This window comes from Monomorium pharaonis, chromosome 2 (assembly GCF_013373865.1).
Source record: "Monomorium pharaonis isolate MP-MQ-018 chromosome 2, ASM1337386v2, whole genome shotgun sequence".
NCBI lineage: Eukaryota > Metazoa > Arthropoda > Insecta > Hymenoptera > Formicidae > Monomorium > Monomorium pharaonis.
The window spans coordinates 6,305,258-6,325,865 of NC_050468.1; the positions used below are offsets into that span (position 1 = coordinate 6,305,258).

The 20,608-nt window shown below is 40.8% G+C and overlaps 1 protein-coding gene across 10 annotated transcripts in view; it reads right to left on the bottom strand.

Annotated features, from left to right (window-relative positions):
* Window positions 1–551: 551 nt before the first annotated feature.
* The window catches only part of LOC105830824 (histamine H2 receptor), a 172,653-nt gene continuing 152,596 nt past the window's right edge, over window positions 552–20,608 (bottom strand). For all 10 annotated transcript variants that reach the window (XM_036282980.1, XM_036282979.1, XM_036282978.1 and 7 more), the window contains 2 exons: window positions 16,370–16,586; window positions 552–11,385 (listed from right to left, as the gene is read on the bottom strand). In XM_036282980.1, the coding sequence (XP_036138873.1) occupies window positions 10,725–11,385; window positions 16,370–16,586 (878 nt within the window). In that variant the 3' untranslated portion in view covers window positions 552–10,724. The remainder of the gene's footprint in view (window positions 11,386–16,369; window positions 16,587–20,608) is intronic.

The following is a 20,608-nucleotide window of genomic DNA, read 5'->3' on the forward strand; positions in this document are numbered from 1 at the left end:
GTCGTCAGCAGGAATTATACATAATGTAGAGCCGAGGAATATACATAATGTAAGAGTATACGAAGGAGATCCGGGTGAGTTTTATTTCTTCTTATCGGGAGAGCTGTTTCAACTGAAATAAAAGCATACAGATGGAAAAGAGTAATGAAATGCTCGAATTATCGGCTACAGCCCACTTTAGAGGATAACGTGACTGCAATGTGTAACCGTGAAGTCAGAAGTTCTTTATTACTTGCATTTATATTTATAACTTTAAATGCTAATTAATATAAGAAATATTTATAGAACGCGACATAAGCAAATTTTATATTATTAAAATAGATATGTCGAAATGCATTTAAATTATAAAACACAATTATAAATAATTAACATTCTATTTTGAAATTTGCATTAGATTGTCTAAAGTTAACTTGACTGACAATAAAAGAGATGTTGCTCACACTGATAAAATCTTTACGTAGGATGCAAGGAAAGTAAGGATATATTACAGCCATTTTTACAAATTAATATTTATACATTATATTTATAAATAAACTATATACATATCAAAGTTATGTTTATAACATTCTATTTTTATTAAACAATACATTTTTACAATTTATTTACTATAATTATTATTTTTTATTGTTACAATTTTAAAATTTAAGATAAAAAGGATGCCAAAAATCTGAACTTTTTGTACAAATACTTTAAATATTTAAGGTAATTTATGCAAAATTTTATTGTTTTTATTGATTCTGTGCTCAGTTGTTTTGTAATGAAATAAAATCAAAGACCTCATTTCTACTCAAGTCCTGTTCCCTCACTATAAACTTTTTTCTTAATATAAATAATTAACTGACACGGGCGTTACAGAAAAATTAATTAAAAATTATTTATGTATTCCTGTGTAAGATGCAGAAGTTCAATGCTCGCTAAGTAGCAATACCTATTTAAAAATAAATTTTATAATCAGAGCAGTCGTTGTCATTAGCAATCATAACGTTATTAAAATGCGTAAGCATTAGTGTGACTTTGTCTTGTCACTAAGTAAAATCTGTACCATTTTTTCCGAAAAATTTAGTATTTTTAACAAAATACAACCTATTTCATATTTAATGCTATTTGTTGTGTTGCCTTTCTGTTTCTTTTTTAATATAATAAGTAAGTAGCATTGCATTCAATTACGTAATCTACGAGTTTATATTTCAACTCGTTATATTTCAATATTATAACATCAAAATGTAAATATATTCTTTTTATATTTAATTTGTATATAATACTTTATTTTCAAATTATTAATATATTTATAAATTAAAATTGAATAAGTTACAGTTAAGATTATAGTTTTATGAGCAAAAATAGGAACACAGTGAATAGACGGACACTGTAATTTCTGCTAAGTAGAAATACGTACATTTTATGCATTACGTTTAATTAAGAATTATTTCTTAATCAAAAGTCTTTAAAGTGATATTTTTTGTATTTAATATGTAAAACGATTCATAAAGAAATTAGTGATCAATTTTTCGCCAATTGTTACATAAAAAATAATTTAAACTTTTATTTTTTTGATATCATTTGTCTTAAATGAGTAGAAATAAGGACATTGATTTTAAATAACTTTAATTTATTGTACAAAATAATTAATCTGTTTAGTGAAACTTTGCATAAATCATCTTGAGTATTTAAAATACTTATATTAAAAAAATTAAATTTTTGTCATTATTTCTTAATTATACGTACATTCCCGTTAGAGTACATTTTTATTTCTTATGAAAATAATTTTTGCTCCAGGTAGAAAATTGCTACCCTTACTTTCAAATGCATTTATAAAACAATCTGTTTTTATTTTTTCATAATTTTAAACATAGATGTAATACATCCTTATGGCTACGAGAGAATAAAATCTACTGTTTAAGAATTGAATTAACTAGAAACTTCAGTAATCATAATAATAAAAGAAATGAAAGAATTTACAAAATTTTATAAAATAATTATACTAAGAGTTTCTATACGAAAAGTATTTCACATTATCGATCTACAACGTCTACTACGTAACTACAGCGTTGTTGCGTCAAACGTTTCACAGCATGTTAAGAAAAAGGAAGAGAGAGAAACGCATTTTATTACAACATTATAAAATTTACATACACACAGTCCGCGGTAATGTGTCCACAAAATCAGAATGCCGTCTCGACGTATCTGCGGCGCTACGTCGACCACGAAAAGTACATCAATGTGAAATACATTCAGTACAAAATAAATACATCTATATATGTGTATATATAGTCCGGTACAGTTTGCGTCGATTTACGATTCTGCTACGGCCAGAGGGACAGGTGTTAACGTTCGCGGATTGTTTCTACGTGTTCGTTCTACAAACTAGCCTCACGCTACTCTATTAGTTAACACAATACATCAACCTGACTTCTACTTTGCTACTCTCGTGTTAATCGAGTCTGAACAGTTGGTTATCAATTGGTTAGACAATGCCGTTACGTTCGCAAGTCTTGTTACGAGACATTATGGACACTTATCACGACATCGATAAATGGGCCTGGCAACTCGTTTTTTTTTTGTTTTCTCTTCTTTTTTTTACGTTACAATGGATTAATATTACGACTCTTGCGCGTACAAACGCAGCCCTGATATACAAAGACATCTTTTTCTCTTCAACTCGGACACTTCAACGTCGTACTTTCGATCGCGACGACAGCTACACTCGCTGAAAAAGGCGAATAATCTATGTAGGTCCATGACTAATGGTTATTGTGAGTTCGTGGTCCTCAAAGTTTCGAATACAGCGCCTCTCGATGACTTCGTACAACGTTCGTCATTTTACACGAAAATAGCACGCCTTTAAATTTGTACATCGAGAAATACCGTATGGCATACGCGATAGGTATACTTATAAATAATATTGTATGTGTGTAGTTTGTCTTACGTTTAAATCTACATTAAAATTACATCGCGGATTTGCAAACGTACGCGGAAACAGATTACAATTGTCTCGTTGTAGGCAACAAAGATTAAAGCAGCAAACGCGAATGAAGAAGGAGTCGTAGCAACTCGCGTGTCCCGCATTATTCGGCGAATTCATAGAAGAACATCAAGATAAATCAAATACGCGAAAGTAAGCCACGGTGTCCGATTGTACAACTTATAGAAAAGATCGAACAATTCAATCAGCAGTTACCTCTCGATATAAATAATTTTTACGTAAAAAAATATGGACCGATTTGAAGGCATCTCGATCGATGCCTAAAGTGTGATAGAAACCATATCCTGATACAGCAAAGTATTATTTAATAATATCCCCTGTTCTCGATCATTCATTGGTGCATCTATCAACCTATTGTATATTAATGCGGCCGCACAAGCTTATTTCGATGCATTTGAATTTCTCTGAGTGATACCCCGCACGTTAGAACTTGATGCTGTCGAAACACGTATACCCATCACGATCATATCCCAAGGGTATAATCATAGCGAGTGCGTGTTCCGACGATAACTGGTTCTAACGAATTCGCACGAAAACGTCAGTATTAATGAAATGCGTCCCGATGATTACAGTACAGGTCCTAATCACACGGCGCGCTCGCTATAATCGCCTCCACTTACTTCGATATATATGATTATTTCAGACGCTCGGTACAAATTTGTTAGAATGAGGCTCCGTCGGGACACGCATCCCACCACGACGGGAGAATTCGCTCGGACAAGTTCGTACGAAACCCGTCAGAATTAATCGCATCTCCTTCGTGGTGAGGTCGAGACAGCCGGAAGAATTGCGAAACGACACAGTTCGCACTCGCACGGCGATGCGAGACTGTCTACACGCGATTATGCCAGGAGAGTGCACCGGGAATGTTTCGTCTTTCTATTATTTTAAGACATCCATCTCCGCTTGGTATCATCTACAACACGATCTATTACGTCTACCGCTACGGCCTAATGCACTAGAGCCAGATACGCAAATGAGAACGAATGAACACAAACGAGTCTGACCTGCTCTTAATTCGATAAGTCAAGGACATAAAAAGCGTATGCGTCTTAAATGCTATCTGGAACGTTCCTCTCTTTAGTCGGAACGTCCAGCGGTATTCTACATTATAACGCGGACATTTTGTCGATTGCTCCTGTTACCCGTTACCTGTTACCCGTTAACGACAACGGAAAGAGAGCAAAAATTATTAATACTTATCTCACAATTAGTCTCGAAGTATATAAAACCCATTATCGCAAACGATGTTTTTCGATTAAATTAAAAGTACAGATAAATGTTGCTAGCGTACTAGAGAATGTCGATCGAGGACACATACGTTACGCGAAGAATAAAATCACAGTTATGCGCGAATGACTATCGATCGCAAACTAATCGCGCGCTCTCTCAGTCGCGGGTAAATAATTTATTGTTTTCAATCGAGAACATCGTCCACTTTTTTGTGATGAAACAACGGGTTTCTTCAGATACATATTGTGCGCTGTTACACGCTTACAATCGTCGTCCCCCCAAAAAATAATTCTACGTACATTATTATATAATAAATATATAAAATTATTACTATATAATAATAATAATTACATAATCGTAACGAAGAAAACACGCTGTATCTTTTTCGTAGAAAAATCTATTTCATGGACGGACACTGCACAAGCTACACTATTTAACGCGTCAGAGACGTAGAGCGAAAATATGCAGCATGAAATGCATATGAAAAAGAAATCTCCAACTCGCTTAAAGAAGGAAATAAATTCGCTTCCAATTGCGAAACTTTCTAAGATAACTATAGTATAATCGCGCGCGAGACTGTATGTTGAGAAAGCATGCAGTGCCTGTCTTTCCATCCACCCACGTATTCGACACTCATCATCGATATTCTCTCATATGCATATCAATAGACACGTTCGTAAACGCACAGCTACGCACCTCACACGTGCCGTATACACATACACAAACGGAGGGACATACGAACGTACATTCGGAAATACAATACATCAGTATAGATAGGACATTTATTTAACTTAGATGCTTGCTTGCAAGTTAACGCTAAGGCAAGTACGCGAAACAGACAAAGCCAAGTCATTTAACTACGAATTCTCCCTATCTCTCGAACTTGCAAATTTGTTTACGCCGATGGGAATTCTCTATTCGAACGCATAAGTTTCGCGACCACAGGGTAATACGCGATTCTCCGAATGCGCTTCTAATCCCGAATTCCGTCCCGGGAATGAACGAAGCGGACGATACGACGATACAAAAGTAGTTGGGAAAGGTAGTTCACGAGAAGCTAAATTCCTGGTCCCATTTCTCAAGCATTATCGCCAGCGGCACTTGCTACGCCTGCCCGTGTTTCCGAAAACCCGGTTTTGGCGACGGAACTTTTGATAAAATCTCTCCCACGTGCCGAATATTTCTACTCTCGCATATTTGATCAATGCGCGGCTACTCACCGGATGTTTTATCAAAGTTCTCGTCGTGAAAGACGCTTAAATTTCCATTTCAAATTTTGCACACAACGTCCGCGAGAATCGGTAGTCAAACTTAACACACTTTGTAAGGCGATTATCATCGCTTAGAATATCAAACTGTTTTCATCGTATTTGACGCTGCTTTCTGCCTTTAACTTCATCTACGAGGATACATCGCCGGAGTGTTATCCTGGATAATCGAGATAACTGATTTAAACCGGATAAAATGTGCAAAATTTGACGATATAATGTACGCTCATACCATACTACCCGAACAATCATACCTAAAAATGTGATCACAGATTGACAGAAGGCGTGTAAAATACATTATAGACACAGTCATAAGAGATACGTCATTGCAGTAATTATTAATTAAATACGGTCATAAGAGATGAGTTATATACAGTAATATGCGCAAGCTTATTTGTAAATGTAAACCTCAAAACGCAAGAGGCGAAACCAGAGCAGAATTTTATGTGAGGAAAGACGAGATATATGTATTTGGTTTTGCCGACATAAAGCTTATCTCTCTCTCTCTCTTTTAACTAATTAAAATTATTTCCAAGCGCCCCTTTAATCTTTCCACATCTTGTAAAGAATTATGTTTGTATATTTTATTTATGTATAATTTCACTCTATATACAAATAATATCTGGATCCGCCAATACAAAATGCCCATGCAATCACGAAAGTAATAATACTACACATATTACGTTTTTTATTTAAAAGTTTGTGTAGTGCGGTTAATATAAAAATAATTTTTATTCATTGTGACGTTACTATTATTCAATCGGGAAAGTTTTTAACTGGATTGTCGTATATATCAAAATTAAAAAATAATATTGTCTGCATTGGGAACAAATACGTAAATCAATTTTTCATATTTGCACGTACGCACGTCAGCGGATTAAAATATGCAAAATTATACTAATACACTAAAATTTTAAATTTTTAATAAAAAATTCTATCGTAATTCTCCTTCGTCTCTTTTTATTGTTTATTAAAATAATATGATAGAACTCTATAAAAGTGTTATTTTTATTAGCAAATAGTAATAAAAACTCTAATTGTAAATTTTAAACGATTAAGTTGGATTAAAATCGTGTTGTGACATTATAAATTTAGAAATTGATATTATTCCGTATATATAAAAATGTATTGTTTCATTTACTCATCGTCGGGTAAAAGAACGTCGCTAATTTTTTTCAATATAAATATATTATTCTCTTTTTAAAAATTTATAACAAAAATCTGTTTGAGTTTCTTGAAGTGACCGATAAAAATGATTATTGCAATAAAAAAAGTCGAATGGTACAGAAGGAGTAACTCACCGGTTAGGACTTAAGGACTATAACAGTCGCAATGGAGAAATATCCTTTCTCGAAGAAATATCGTTGAACCTAAAGTCCACGCGAAGTCCATAAATTTCGAAATAACATTGTTCTGTGTCACGCGAGGCACCTTCTTCTATTTTTATACCTTCTCCTCCGATATGCGAATAAAAAGATTTGACGCTTATATTCGTAATACGATCATCGTTATTGTTTGTCAGTCACAAATATATGGCCCCATTACATGCCTAGTTCGAAGCATCGATCATGTAACAGCGCATTATCAATTCAATACATATTTAGTATATAGTGATTCTCTAGCTACATATACAAGTATTACTTGACTATTCTCTTACATATACGAAGTGCGAGACCATCGTTTATATGTTCGATAACGTCCTCCAATGCAGTTACGTACTCTAAACTGCATTTTGACAAGGTCACATAATTATGAAGGATATAGATACATGTTCTTTTTTATATGCACGTATTGGCTTGCGTTAGTTCAAGTGTTCAATTCAATGATATGGAAATACAAGTGGAAAGCGGTATCAATACGGTTTTTATACGTCCACTTTACACAAATACACGCGCGATAATGTCATACGCATCTTATTGATAATTATTAAGATACATACGTACAAACAGAATATTTTTTAGATGTAAAGCATGATAGATATGTGCTCGAATTATATGTGCACGATTAGCAATAACCGAAAAGCCGCGATCGTGTGGAAAAGTATAAAAAAGTGTAGAACATAAAAAAAGATTTAATACATTTACTATTGTGGAATTTGCAAACAAAATGTTTAAAATGTAATAAATATTTTTAACCTCATAAATTTGATATAAAATATTATCGACGAGTAACAAAATCTGGAATTACATAAAATGTTATTTTTCTTTCGAGAAAAAGTAACAACAAATACCGTAACAATACTAATAATTATTGGATTTACATATCTCATATAATTTTATAAAAAAACATACGTTTGTGCAAAAATTCGTTTACACATATATTTGACAGAAAGCATAAAAATCTGATTTAATCATCATCAATATAATAAAAAGTTGATTAAATTTCCAACAGAACATGTGCGCATTACTATTTATACTTATAATAATTTTGTTCTTTGTTGTGAAATAAAACATAAGACTATTGTAAACGATAAATTCAGAATATTGACGATTATTTAGGCACGTCATTCAAGAAACGCTGGAACGGATTACGAAAAGAAGCTCTTTCTGGAATGTACCGTCGCGAATCTGATACTCGCGATCGCAGCTGTGCGGCGTGTATGGACGGAGCAAGCGCATTCTCGCGAATAGAGCGAATGCCGATGTCACTCGCGAGCGAGTGTCCTCCAATGAAACGCAGCTAAATAAATCGCGGTCCCTGAAAACAGTGTCTGTCCCGAGAAAACGCGACGCAGCAAAGCGAACGCATCGCCGCGCGGCACGTAACGAATTACCCGGCCGGGGTGAAGAATGGCGTCGTTTTCCAGAATAATTGGCACGACAATATTCACCGAGCGATTTTACACGAAATACACGGGAGAGCCTCGAGAGGCGATCGAGCCGCACGAAGAGTGTTTCCGCGTTAATCCCGAGACCTTCGTCGTAAATCGTCCGCGTTCTCCGCGTCAATATGATCATGTCGGACATACATAAGTTCTTGGCACTCTTCGTTAATCCGAGTACGCGTCGAGGATGCAGCTTAGTTATTTCCGCGTCGAGATTACAGGGGCAGTAATTAGTGTGTACCGTGTGTAATTAATGTATTTGTTTTCTCAGGGAACATTTAAGGAACTTTGGCGGATAAGAGCAATTACTTGTAACCAGATATGTTTAGGGGGGAATATGTGTAATTATAATAATTATTGAGGATCACGTTTTGTGCGATATGTAGATTTAAAATTAAATAGATCGAAAGGTGGCAGCGGTACGAAATTTTTGATTTTTAAAACAAACAGCGAGTCGATCTGAGTACAAGACGAGAAAGACGTTAAGCAAGTTCGTCCGAGTGTATTATGTATAATACAGCATTAAAATAACATTTATCAACTGGGTTCTTTTTTCGGCGAAAAAATTTTACACTCGATCAGTTTTTATCCTCGATTTTATATCTCTTAATATTTAAAGTTTATGTAGTTTCGCCAATACAGCAGTACATTACGGTACTTGACTTTGATCCTTATTTGATCACCATCAAAAGAACCTTTCCCGCAAGAGACCGTTCCCGCGATTTACATAATAAATGCCTGAGGAGACTCTTTTTCTTGCCTTTTTAAAATCGATCCCGCTAAATCGTCGAACGTCGAGACCGATAGACGCGAGCAGAGTACTGAAAGTTTTAACTGATATTATTGCCATCTTTATTATCGAATCGCCCTTATCTGATCCACTTGACTTCACCTCGTTACCGGAATGTTATTAACTTTGGGGGATGATGAGCGCCGCCAAGTGCCTCCTTAAACGTTATGGCATTTTCATCTACCGGTCGACTTACCGCGGCGGAGCCATAATTCGGGATGTGGTGTTCGCGACGTTACTCGCGTGTGTTCGCCGAGCTTAAATCTCACACATAGCGAACTTATAGTGCACAAGCGTAAATTACTCCCCACCAGCGGGCACGTATATAACTTCGCGGCCGGCATCCTCCCTCTCGGAATGCCAGTAAGCTCCGTCGAGAAATTTAATCGAGATTGGGAAAACCTTATTTTCCCTCTCGCCCGCGTTTCACGTCTCGTCTTGCAGCCAGATAAAATGCTGTCGCGAGTGAGACACTCGTCTCTCCCTTGTTACAAGATGGGATCTCGCAGGGAGAAAACAGCCTTCCTGCTTCTCGCCCGCCGAGAATGGAGGTTCCGCAATAAATGAAAAAGTGCACTCTAAAAAGAATGCGACGTATGATAATACCAGGAACCTGCTGCTGAATTTTATAATCAGACATTCGCGTCGAAAAGGAATAACCCCGCTGTTGTTATTAAAGCGATTGCTAAATGTTTTCGACTTCCTTGCGATTCGAATTTTAGTCCTATTAATCGAAGAACGGGTCTTCCAATCCGTAAATATATGTGACGTCCAGAAGCTTTTCGAGAAAACTCCTAATGTACAAATCCACAGTCATTTAGAGAAACATTTCCTTGGACGGCAACCATTCACATCAGCGTCAAAAATATTGGGTCGTAAACTACTAAAATTTCAACCGACTATATCTTACAATCAATGGGATGCAAAACTTCCTTGCGAACAATGTTAAATAATTACAATTGTTATGCCACGTATATCGTTAGTACCAATTTCTTAGGTCTTCATTGCTTTCTTTTTTTAAAGAAATAAAATAATACCTTAGAAGCTATTTCATATGTTAATGAAATGCATTTTTGTATAAATTATTAAATCTATCCAGTCGTAAATATAGCCATATGACAGAAAACATATACTCTACGTAAATACACTATATTTATATAATAATGTATGCGCTTTCAATTATGCCGAAACTATTTCTGTCTAAACGATTTTGTTAACCTGTAAACCTATTTTGTAACTCTTAACGACAATGTCGATATCGATATATTGTCGTTGCGCACATATTATACATGACAAAAAAGCTACGCAACGACAATATAACGATACTGAACTGTCGTTACGAGTTATAGAATAAGCCTACTGGCGTCCTTATTATAAAAAAGAATTGCGCGCAGAAGTAATTCAACCGATATCAAAGAACGAGCCGTGAAAATCAAGGGAAATGTATGAACTCCTTGTAAGGCCATACCAGAGGCAGCCTCGATGCGAGAGACATCGTACGTCGATGCAATGATTGGCCGATTTCGCAAATACGGACTGCCTAATGGAGAGATGCGGCGAGGACATCCTTATCGGCGGCATCCTCCTGCTTTGTGCATCCTGTACGTGCATCGCATCGCGTCGCATCTAAAGCTCGTAGACGTCACGTCCGTTCGGTCTGGCCACAGCCGGACGACAGGACGACGGACTCGCGTACGAGTGAATGATGTGCACCCTGAGGCGCACGTCGCTAGAATTTCTACCCTCGCTGCCGCGCGGCCTCCTCGAGAAGCTCACCGTGGTCTTGCAGCAGCAGTAATGGAAGAGCTTGACGTAAGCGCTGCGAAAGTGACGGTCCGCGACGCAGTAGAGCAGATTGTTGAAGCAAGACTTGGAGAGGGCGAACCAGGCCAGGTTGTAGAGCACACGCGTGCTGACTGGAATGAAAGAATTCACGCAGACCGCCAGCCCGAACGGCAGCCAGAATACGACGAACATCACGCAGCTACCCATATTCGTCTTCGTTAGCTCGTAGTCCCAGGAGAAGGCGGCCGGCGGCTTGTACGAACCCCGCGTGGCCCGTCGCACGCATATCACCAGCTTCACGTAGAGGATGATCGTCGTTAAAGCTGGCAGCCCAACCAATACGCTTGCCCCGATCGCTTGTTGCATCGCGATACCGCTGAGCTTGCGACGGCAAAAGTCAGGACCTATGTCCAAAGACGATTGCAAGGCCACCACAGTCACGGCGATTAGCCAAACGATGATGATAATGGCTGTTACACGACCCGCCGTCAAGCAGGCGTATCTAGGAAATATGAAATACATTGTTATAAGCAATATCGATTAATTAAACAGGAGAAGAGGGCGTCAACTCTAGTTCTTCGTAACGGAAAATATTTTAACAAGTGTCTTAACACCACTGCAACTCTTTGTAACTTCGTGTAATTACATACTAAATGATACGAGTTTTTAAGTAATGTGAATATAGACTGCTAAGGCGTTATTAATTCAGCTTGCTGTCGCTACTTGTTGGAACACACCTATAGGAATAACTCTTACAGAGATAACAGGAGATAATACGTTGTCTCGTTGGATGGATGTTTCCCTCTTAATTGCATCAGCGAGCTTGTTTAAGTCCCGTGCTTTCTTATACGGCGTATTCAATTAAAGAAAATATTTCCCTCGGTGATACACTGCGACTGCAATTACGGAGTTGGTCGTACTAGTCTGTGGATTAACGAGGGGCTTGAAAAACGAGTCGGTAGTTACGGGAGTTAGCGGTGCCGGCGGACGATTTCTCGTTTACAATGCGAGGAAACTTCCCCAAGTCCACGTGTTCGCCGTGATTCTTCTGACGCGACCGGTTAAAATACTTCCCGTAACGCCGTATTGTCGCGAAACTTTCCGCGTGCGTATGAAAAGCAGCAGCAGTCGTCGTAGTCGTCGTCGTCGTCGTCGTCGTCGTCGTTATTGTCGTCGCCGTCGTCCTCGCCGTCGTCTCTCCCCCGAGATCGTCTGCTATCGGTTACGAATTCCGGCAATTCAAGCTAAAGAGAACGTCGCCCGGAATGCGAAATTACGAACTCGATCGTGACGCTGATAGAGAACCGTGGAAGCACTTCAACGTCAAACTCCAAGTTCCAAGCAGTGGTCGCCATACGCCATTATACGCGATGGCTTAAACTGATAACAGTAATTTGATTTCTACCCCATTCACTGTGTTTACATTACCCATATCCAACAGACGACGTTAACCATCGCGAGGTATTTTCCATGCGATACCGTATACCCCGGGCATGTATTATGACATTATCATATTCTCTCGAGCTCTAATGATGTTATCTGCCTGTAATAGGAGACATTAGCCCGAAATATTCATGTACTCGTGAAAAAGCATAAAGGTAGCAGCATAAATATTTTAAATGGGACAATAACGGGATAGAAGGCACACAATTTCAAGGGGCGTGAGTTATCGATCTCTCTATGCATCGCGCTTCATCTTTTCGAGGGTAAACAGGCGCGGTCATAATTTTCTTCCCTTTACTGTCCCCCATCGACAATCCGGAACTCCGACCTACGACCCGAATGATGACTCGGCTCGTCTGTATTACTGTACTTGGGGTGTTGCCTTAGAAACACTTGCCTAGCGAAGATATCAAAGACAGATATACAAAGAATAGTTGCATATTTTCTTAAAAATTATAACACCAAGTGGTTTCTGCTGTGCGAAAAAATCGCCGCAATGTCGTCGCAATTTAAAAAAAAAAAAAAAAAAAAAAAGGGCCGGTTTGAAATAGAAGGAAGCGTATACGTTTTTCTGGGAATGGTTACATAAATTTCTCGATAATCGTTAGCTGGAAATAGAAAGCAGTTACGAGAAAAACGTCCTCGAGGCAGAAACAAGAATGTGCATGCGTGGGGAATTGCAGGAACGTGGTATCGATTCCCGGAATCGCCAGTGCACCCGCTTTATCTTTCGGCTGGCAAACAGTTAACACAAGCGGGCGTAATTTTCGGCCGCTATTGTCGCGAACGGCGGTAAGGCCACCGGGGACCAAAGAGCTTTACAGGCATAGGTTTTGGTATATATGTTACTACGACCGCGCCAAATGAAGACCCGCCTGCAAGAACCAGATAGCCTCGCCTTTGATCGAAGTGAATTATTTACATGGAAATGGAGACAATCTCCTGCTGCACAGGATAATGCAAGTGTTTATTAAGGCAAATTGTTAGTCGGTAGTCGCGGCAGTTTGATGAAGTTCGGAAGCTTGTTTACGTCCTAACCATAAATGGATTTAACTCCATCTTCACATATTGGCTCTGATAGCGTGCGGGGATAAAATTGTTTGTTCCTGCCTTTTCTCCCGTACCTACCTCCCCTCTCATCCCTCTCGCAAACCGGAGATCTCGAGAATACGAATCTGTTAAATTTTATCGAGGACATATTAAAAGAGAGATATAAACGGAGAGATCTATATAAATAATAAGAAATTTAATTCTTCCGTGGGTTCTCGACTGCCAATAAAAATTTTCGCCGATGTATCACTGTGAAATAAAACGGGACAAATATTATTTCCGTTTCAGATTATATATCAAACAATTCGGTTTGATTAACCGACAAGCGTCACACTGTGAAGTTCTTTATCTAGTTATCGAAAACCGCAGCCAGCCGATAAAATTCACGTTAAAAAAAAAACCCCTCCCCCGCCCCTCCCGCTTTTTACTGAAACCAAAGAGAAACCCTTTTTGCCCGAGCCTTTGCGCGAGCGAGAGTTTGTTAGTTTTTGCGTCGGCCCGACAAATCGAGACACCCCGGGGTTCGATCCATTTTTCATGCCCACCCTACGGGACAAATAACAAACTTTGTTAACGATTACACCGCGTACATCAGTTCGGCCGTCCGTCCGTCCCTCCGAGCGAGTGACGAGGGGGGAAGCGGCCGGTGGGCAAGAACGGGCAGACGTGTGCCCGTGTGTCGCGTCGTTCCGGAAACGGACCGCTCAATTAGTATCCGACAAGCGCCACCTCGTAAACAAAGCGGGCGGGTTAAAGGCGACGCTTTGAAGGGTCCTCTTTCTCGACGCGACGCGACGCGGGGAAAAAGAAGCCGTCGCGCGCGTGGTGGCGAGCGGTGGCAAAAAGCGTCGACAATCGCAGGAATGTAGCGGGCTATTGATCGCGCCAACGGTCACGTGTGCTATATCTTTTCGATCGCCGAAGCCGGCACTTAATTCGACGGCGGATGGGTCTTCCTCCTCTCTCTCTCTCTCTCTCTCTCTCTCTCTCCCTCTCTTCCTTTCTCTCTTTCTCCTCTCCCTCCCCCCCCCTCTCTCTCTCTCTCAACCCTTCCTTCTGTTTCTGTCGCTGACAACGCGTTTCGCTGTCTTCTTTGCTCGTCGTCCATCGACGCACGGGCGCGAGCGGGTCCGCCAATGTCTCTCGATGAAGAATAAAAAAAAAAAGAAGTATTCCGGATGAGACGACGCGATAACGGTAATAGCGAACTCGTCTCCCCGAGCAGTGGCAGTTACAGGGTTGTAATATTGATCGGGCACCGGGTCACCGTTCATGTCCAGAGTTGGATTCGCGCCATTTCGACGGTCAGACGAAAGGTCAGCACCATTTTCTACTATTTTTGCAATAAGCTGATCAATCTTCCGCTTCCCGGCCTACCAATGCGTCGTTTTTTTTGCAATGCCATATTTGTCGAATGCAATCGGTCGCGCGCCGCGCACTTGCGCGTTGATTAAAGCTTTCGTAGAAAGAGAAGGCATTTTTGCATCTTTTAAATGATACAAATTGTAATGTGCGAGAGATCCCTCCGAATGATAATAATATGGATTAACGTGATGTTTAGCTGATTGGACGACGAATTGCATTATTACGTGTTCAGCCTGCGCCATGAAAGCTAACTAGGAAACATTTTAATCCGGAACTGTGTCTATGCGCAAATGGAAATGTCGCAGCAAATGAATTTGCATAGAAAGTTGGAGTTTTGCATATAAATAGTGCCGAGCCAGACACAATGTGTGTCATTACTTTAGAATTGCGTTTTCGCACCACAGCACTATAATCGTATTGTCCGGAAAAGCCATAAATATATAAAATATTGGGTAACCATCGCATTATGAAAGCGATATTCTGCATTTGCTCATAAAATCATGATGTCGTTAAATTGAGCGTCGTATTTAACGTATTGATTATTTTAGCACAAAAATATTCCGATAATATATTGAGAAATATTATATGAATTTTAATATCTTTTAGGTAGTAACTGCGAATTATATTAATATAATTTTTTAATGTATTATTAAACTTTATAATTTGTATATGTAAAATATACCATATAAAAATTTTAAAAAGGATAAGAAATTAAATTTTTTAATTTTTCTTCTTTATAATTTTTTTATATATGTAATTGTGAATGAAGTTTAAGTTCAGAAAAATCCACTCTTAAAAAGGAGATGTTACCGATTTTATTGTTGACAGTTTTCCTCGACGGTAATTGATTTTCTCGCAGCGCTTACTTCGAGAATAATTATCGTTGCAATTGAATTTTGACAACTGTCAATGTGTAACAATGTTGTCACACTGTCATCGCGGAATTAGTAGATAATAATTTGATTGATATAGATGATTATCTATACAAATATCGCAATTTATTTTTAAAAAGTAAAAAAATTAAAAATTAAATAGCGCGCGCAAAGCGCGCGTCTGTGGTGTCTAGTACTTAAGTTAAATAATGCAATATTTTAAAAGTCACTATCATCTGAAATTTTAATTTTAGATAAATTCTAGTTATTTTGGGGGTTCAGCTTATATATTATACATATATGCATATAGAAAAAGTAAAAAAAAATTATAAAATATATATGTATATATAAACTTTAAAATATCTAAAAATTAGCATTGATTAAATTTTTTGTTATTACCATTTTCATCTTTAATAGAAATGCTGATGTCTTAAAATGTATATTTCATATCTAGAAATTTGTGAAGAATATTCTTAATAAAGATACTTTTAGTTGAATGTAAACCGACAGCACGAGCAATCGGAAATACAAAAAGACAGAGAAATGACTTAACAGCAGTTAAGTTAGCTTTCCAGAGGCACTTCTCAATTTCGCGTGATATACACATATCACGCTCGAATATCACGGGGCTACAAAAGGATCCGTAGGATAAAATAGACGAGAGAATGAAACGCGACCATGATGTCACGCGACAGTCGACGCGTTAAATTGCGGAAACACCCCTTTTACGGGGGTCTCTCTCCATTCCCACTGTACCTTTCGGCGGGCAGACACAGACGTGCGTAATTTTCGGCGGCGATTGTGGCCAACGTTAGTACGGTCACCAGGAAGCAAAGAGCCTCAAGGGTCCACTCGAATCGGCAGGCGCCCAGGGACTCCGCGTAGCCCGCCAGGATTACGATCACCGAGACCGGTATTACCAGGCCAGTCACCAGCAAGTCCGCCAGCGCCACGTTCACGAGGAATGCGTTTCCTGGAAAAAGAACCCGCGTGAAACTCATTAAAGTAATTAGCTTCTAACAGTTCTTGCGATCTGGAAACGCTCGAGAGAGTCGGCGTTCCGCACTTTTTGCGTTCGGATTACATTGCGGGCAGGATCGTGGCTGACGTGCCTCGAGTAATGTTCCTACGTCGCGCGAACGCCTCAAGATTGCTCGCAACGACATATTTCAATTAATACATGAATTATCTATTTTCCGAGCGTAGTAAGCTCGGTTCTGAAAAATCTTGCCGAAATTAATCTTGCCGCGCAAGTTATATCCGCTTTCCTTACACGAAATCCATAACCTTCCGAAACTTTTCACGTAAACGGCATTTAAACAACTTTTATTTCGGCTAATTTCTTGCTAGATAAGCGATTTTTGTCACACATGACAGGCTTTTAAGACACAAAGTTTAATGACGCAGCGTAACCAAAATGAAGTAAAATAATATTTTTGAACATCTGTAAAAAAAGGTGCATTTGTATTTACATAAATTTAGAAGAAGCTCTATGCATACATCAGCTGCAACTTCAATTCTAACGATTGTCAAGAAGTTGGTAGAAAGCCGTACCACAGTAGATTATGATAATAAAGTACAAATCCCATTCGTTTTTATCCCTCTCATCCTTCGATCGCCACGAGCGGATCGTTTTGTCGCGATTCAGCATAGTTAGAATTTACCGTCCGAAATGTAATCCAGTGGGTTAGACCTCGTCTTTTCCGATCGATCGCGCGCGCCTCGCCGCGCCATTCGAAGTGGGATTCCCGGACAGTGATATAAATTCGCGGCGTAACCGTGTTGGACACGTACCGATCTATCGCGCACGACGCCAGGATTTCGCCCGTACTGCCAAGAGCGTCTAAGACGTCCCGCACTTTTCTCCTTCCGTTGGCAGAAGTTGCCAGCCTTCGACCGGGTACTCCTGTGCCAAGCTATTATATTACGCAGACTATCATCTTGAATTTTTTTTTTCTCCAGCCTCGCGCTGAGCTAAAGCACCGCGGCAGAGACGCTTGATTTTCGCCGCCCAAGAGAAAACTCGTAGAGAGACCCGACCGGCCAATCTCTCCAACATTTAATCAACGCACGCCCACAGGGGCATAATATCGGACGTCGTAGCTTCTGCTCGGGAGAATCGTAAAAGCCATAGTAATTGCAAAACGATGTCGGCCGAAACGAACAGTCACGCCGGCTGTAAAACTTTACTCAGACTGCGGCAACGACGACGACGACGACGACGACGACGACGACGACGACAACGATGGCGACAAAAAACGGAGGATAAGGCCGCGGTGCCGCCGCAGCTGTTATTGCGAGTCAACGATTATAGCGTTTCATAAGTTCATACGTAGAGCCTGGCTAAGCGAAATACCAAATTGTAGAAAGTCACAGAAAGAAAGGGGGCGTAATATCCGCATTACCTCGCATTGCCCCTCTCGCGACACGATATATTCCCTCGATTCTCGGGGATTTCCCCGAGATCAATACCCGACGAAGACACGGAGAAAAGGAAATAATATCCGTACGTCGTCACGTCCTTAGGGGAGTATAACGCTATAATAAGATTGCACGCTTCTGTCTGCACTAGAGAGAGAGAGAGAGAGACAAAGAGAACGAGCGTATCATTACGCTCGCTCGCACTACGCTCTACGAGTAATAAAATGCGTAATAAGATTTTTTCTTTGCTAAGTGTGTGTGTGTGTGTGTGTGTGTGTGTGTGTGTGTGCGCGCGCGCTAGAGCATCGGGCTTTCACGCCAGGTTTAACGATCTCCATCCTCGAAGGAAAGGGCCGCCGAGAGTTGTACCAACTTTTCATTAGTCAATCGCCACGTCGCGTATGCATATGCATGCGGCGCACGTACGAGAAATAATTATTATAATTATACATTTCCTCGCAGCCGTGGCATTTTACCCGTTGCCCGTTGTTGTTGTCTGACTTCACTCACCCTTACGAGATAAATTTTCATTCACTGTGGTTCCCTTATGTAAATAGATACCCGCGCACACAATGGGATAATGCACCGCGCCGACGTGAAACGACGCAGTGGGTTATCAAGTATTCAAATTGCATTTAAGAGAAAAAAAATACGTGTACACTGTTATAACTACCGAGCATCACGGCTCTAAACCGCCGCAGCTTAATTGAGCGGCGAAAGCACTTTTAAGAAGTCATCAACACCTATAAATTACGGACAAAGCGGCGCATTATAAGTAACAGCCCGCACGTATAATTTCAACTTTTTCTTGACGTCTTATCGCTATCTCGCACCGAAGTTACTCGGCACTGACATTTTTTTTTTTTTTTTTTTCCGTTAAAACACGCGATATAATCGTAGCGTAACTTTTATTTACTTACACATACTCGCGTAATGCAAACTTTTAATCAATCACTTATTTAAAATACCCACACGCTTTTACCGCAAAGCTCTGAAATAACTTGGATGACGTATATGCTTGGCATAACTAAAGAATTAATAACTCTAAAGCCACGGCATTAAAAAATATCTGGAAATGTGCTCCGGCAGATAAAGTAAATTACATCGCGACGTTATACCTACCATAGACGAAACTCCCGCGGCAAAGCTGAGGCGACATTTTTACCGGGGGGCGACCTCGGACTTGTCGACTTGGGACGCGCGAGACGTGGTGGCACCAACACGCCAACGACTCCGCACGGCCGCAAACGTGTTCGCGCCTTTGGCGAGGATATTACACCGCGATAAAAATGATTACGCGACAAATTGCACCGTCCGCGCTTCGGCAAGGGAAGGAAGGCTTTCGCTGCTGCCTTTCGCCACCGCGCCTCCCGTCCCGGTTAATAGGATGAAATATCGCGCGGGGTTCTCGGTAGATAGGTAGGTAGGTAGGCCGGCGGAGGGTCGGCGGCGGAGGATCGAGAGATCCGCTCTCTTCAGGTATCGACGAATTAAGCCCTGCAGTAGAGAGTCGCGCATTCGCGCCGCCCGCATTCGCCGATCGCATTTTCCGGAGGTACGTTTCGGCGTGACGAGATCCGATCGATTCAGCGGTTGATGCGTGGAATAAATTATCCCGCATCAGCGCTCGTGGCGTCACTTCGAAATTGATTCTCTCTATCTCACTCCTCTATATCTCCATCTCTCATCCGGGGTCCCCTGTCTAGCCGCAGTGCCGCAGCATCGTCATGGGAACGTGCACCCTTCCCCTCCCACCGGGGGTATTCTTCTACGTACCGAATGAATCCGCGCTGATCAGAATTTGTTTTAATCGATTTACCGAGTCAGCCCGTCGTTCGCGCTTTCCTTCTCCCCCTCCCCCCCCCCCCTCTCTCTCTCTCTCGCTCTTTTCACCGGTTCACGAGCCTCGTTTCACGAGCGCCGAACCGAACTATTCGCCAACCGCACCGCGGAGTACTCGAAGTATTCGCATTACCGACGGGGATTCACCGCGTTCGGCCGCCGCTGCCGCCGCCGCCGCCGCCTCCGTGATCGGGGTTTCCAAGGGGAGCACCCAGACGAGACGAGATGAGACAGGAGCGAGGAGAATCCGAGTGAGGGAAGGAGAAAGATATGGAACGGCGCTCTCTCGTTGCGGCATTAGGTACAGGGCGGGCAGAGTTATACGGCAACCGGGCCCGCTCGTGCGGCTACGCGCCGCGAAATTGACTCGCTCATCCGTGTACACCCTTATAGCGACCCCACGACTGCGCAATCCATTACGGCGCCATCGGGTTACCGGGCATCGCGGATCCACCGCTGCGGTGTCGGCTTTTTGTTTCTCCCGAGTTCTCGCCGCGCCGGCAGAGTTCACGCAAACGAAGCCGAAGTCCGTCCGACACTTCACGTCCGCAATAGAAATGGGGTTTACGTCAGGCACGAACGGACATCCACGAGCATTTCCCGATCCTCCTTTCTCTCCCTCCGTCTCCCTCTTTCTCCCGTATACGTACGTCGGTCGCCCGTGCCGCACACGGCTCGGTGAGACGGTTCCTCTTGCCGGCGCGGCACGGGGGAAAAAGGAGGAATCGCGTG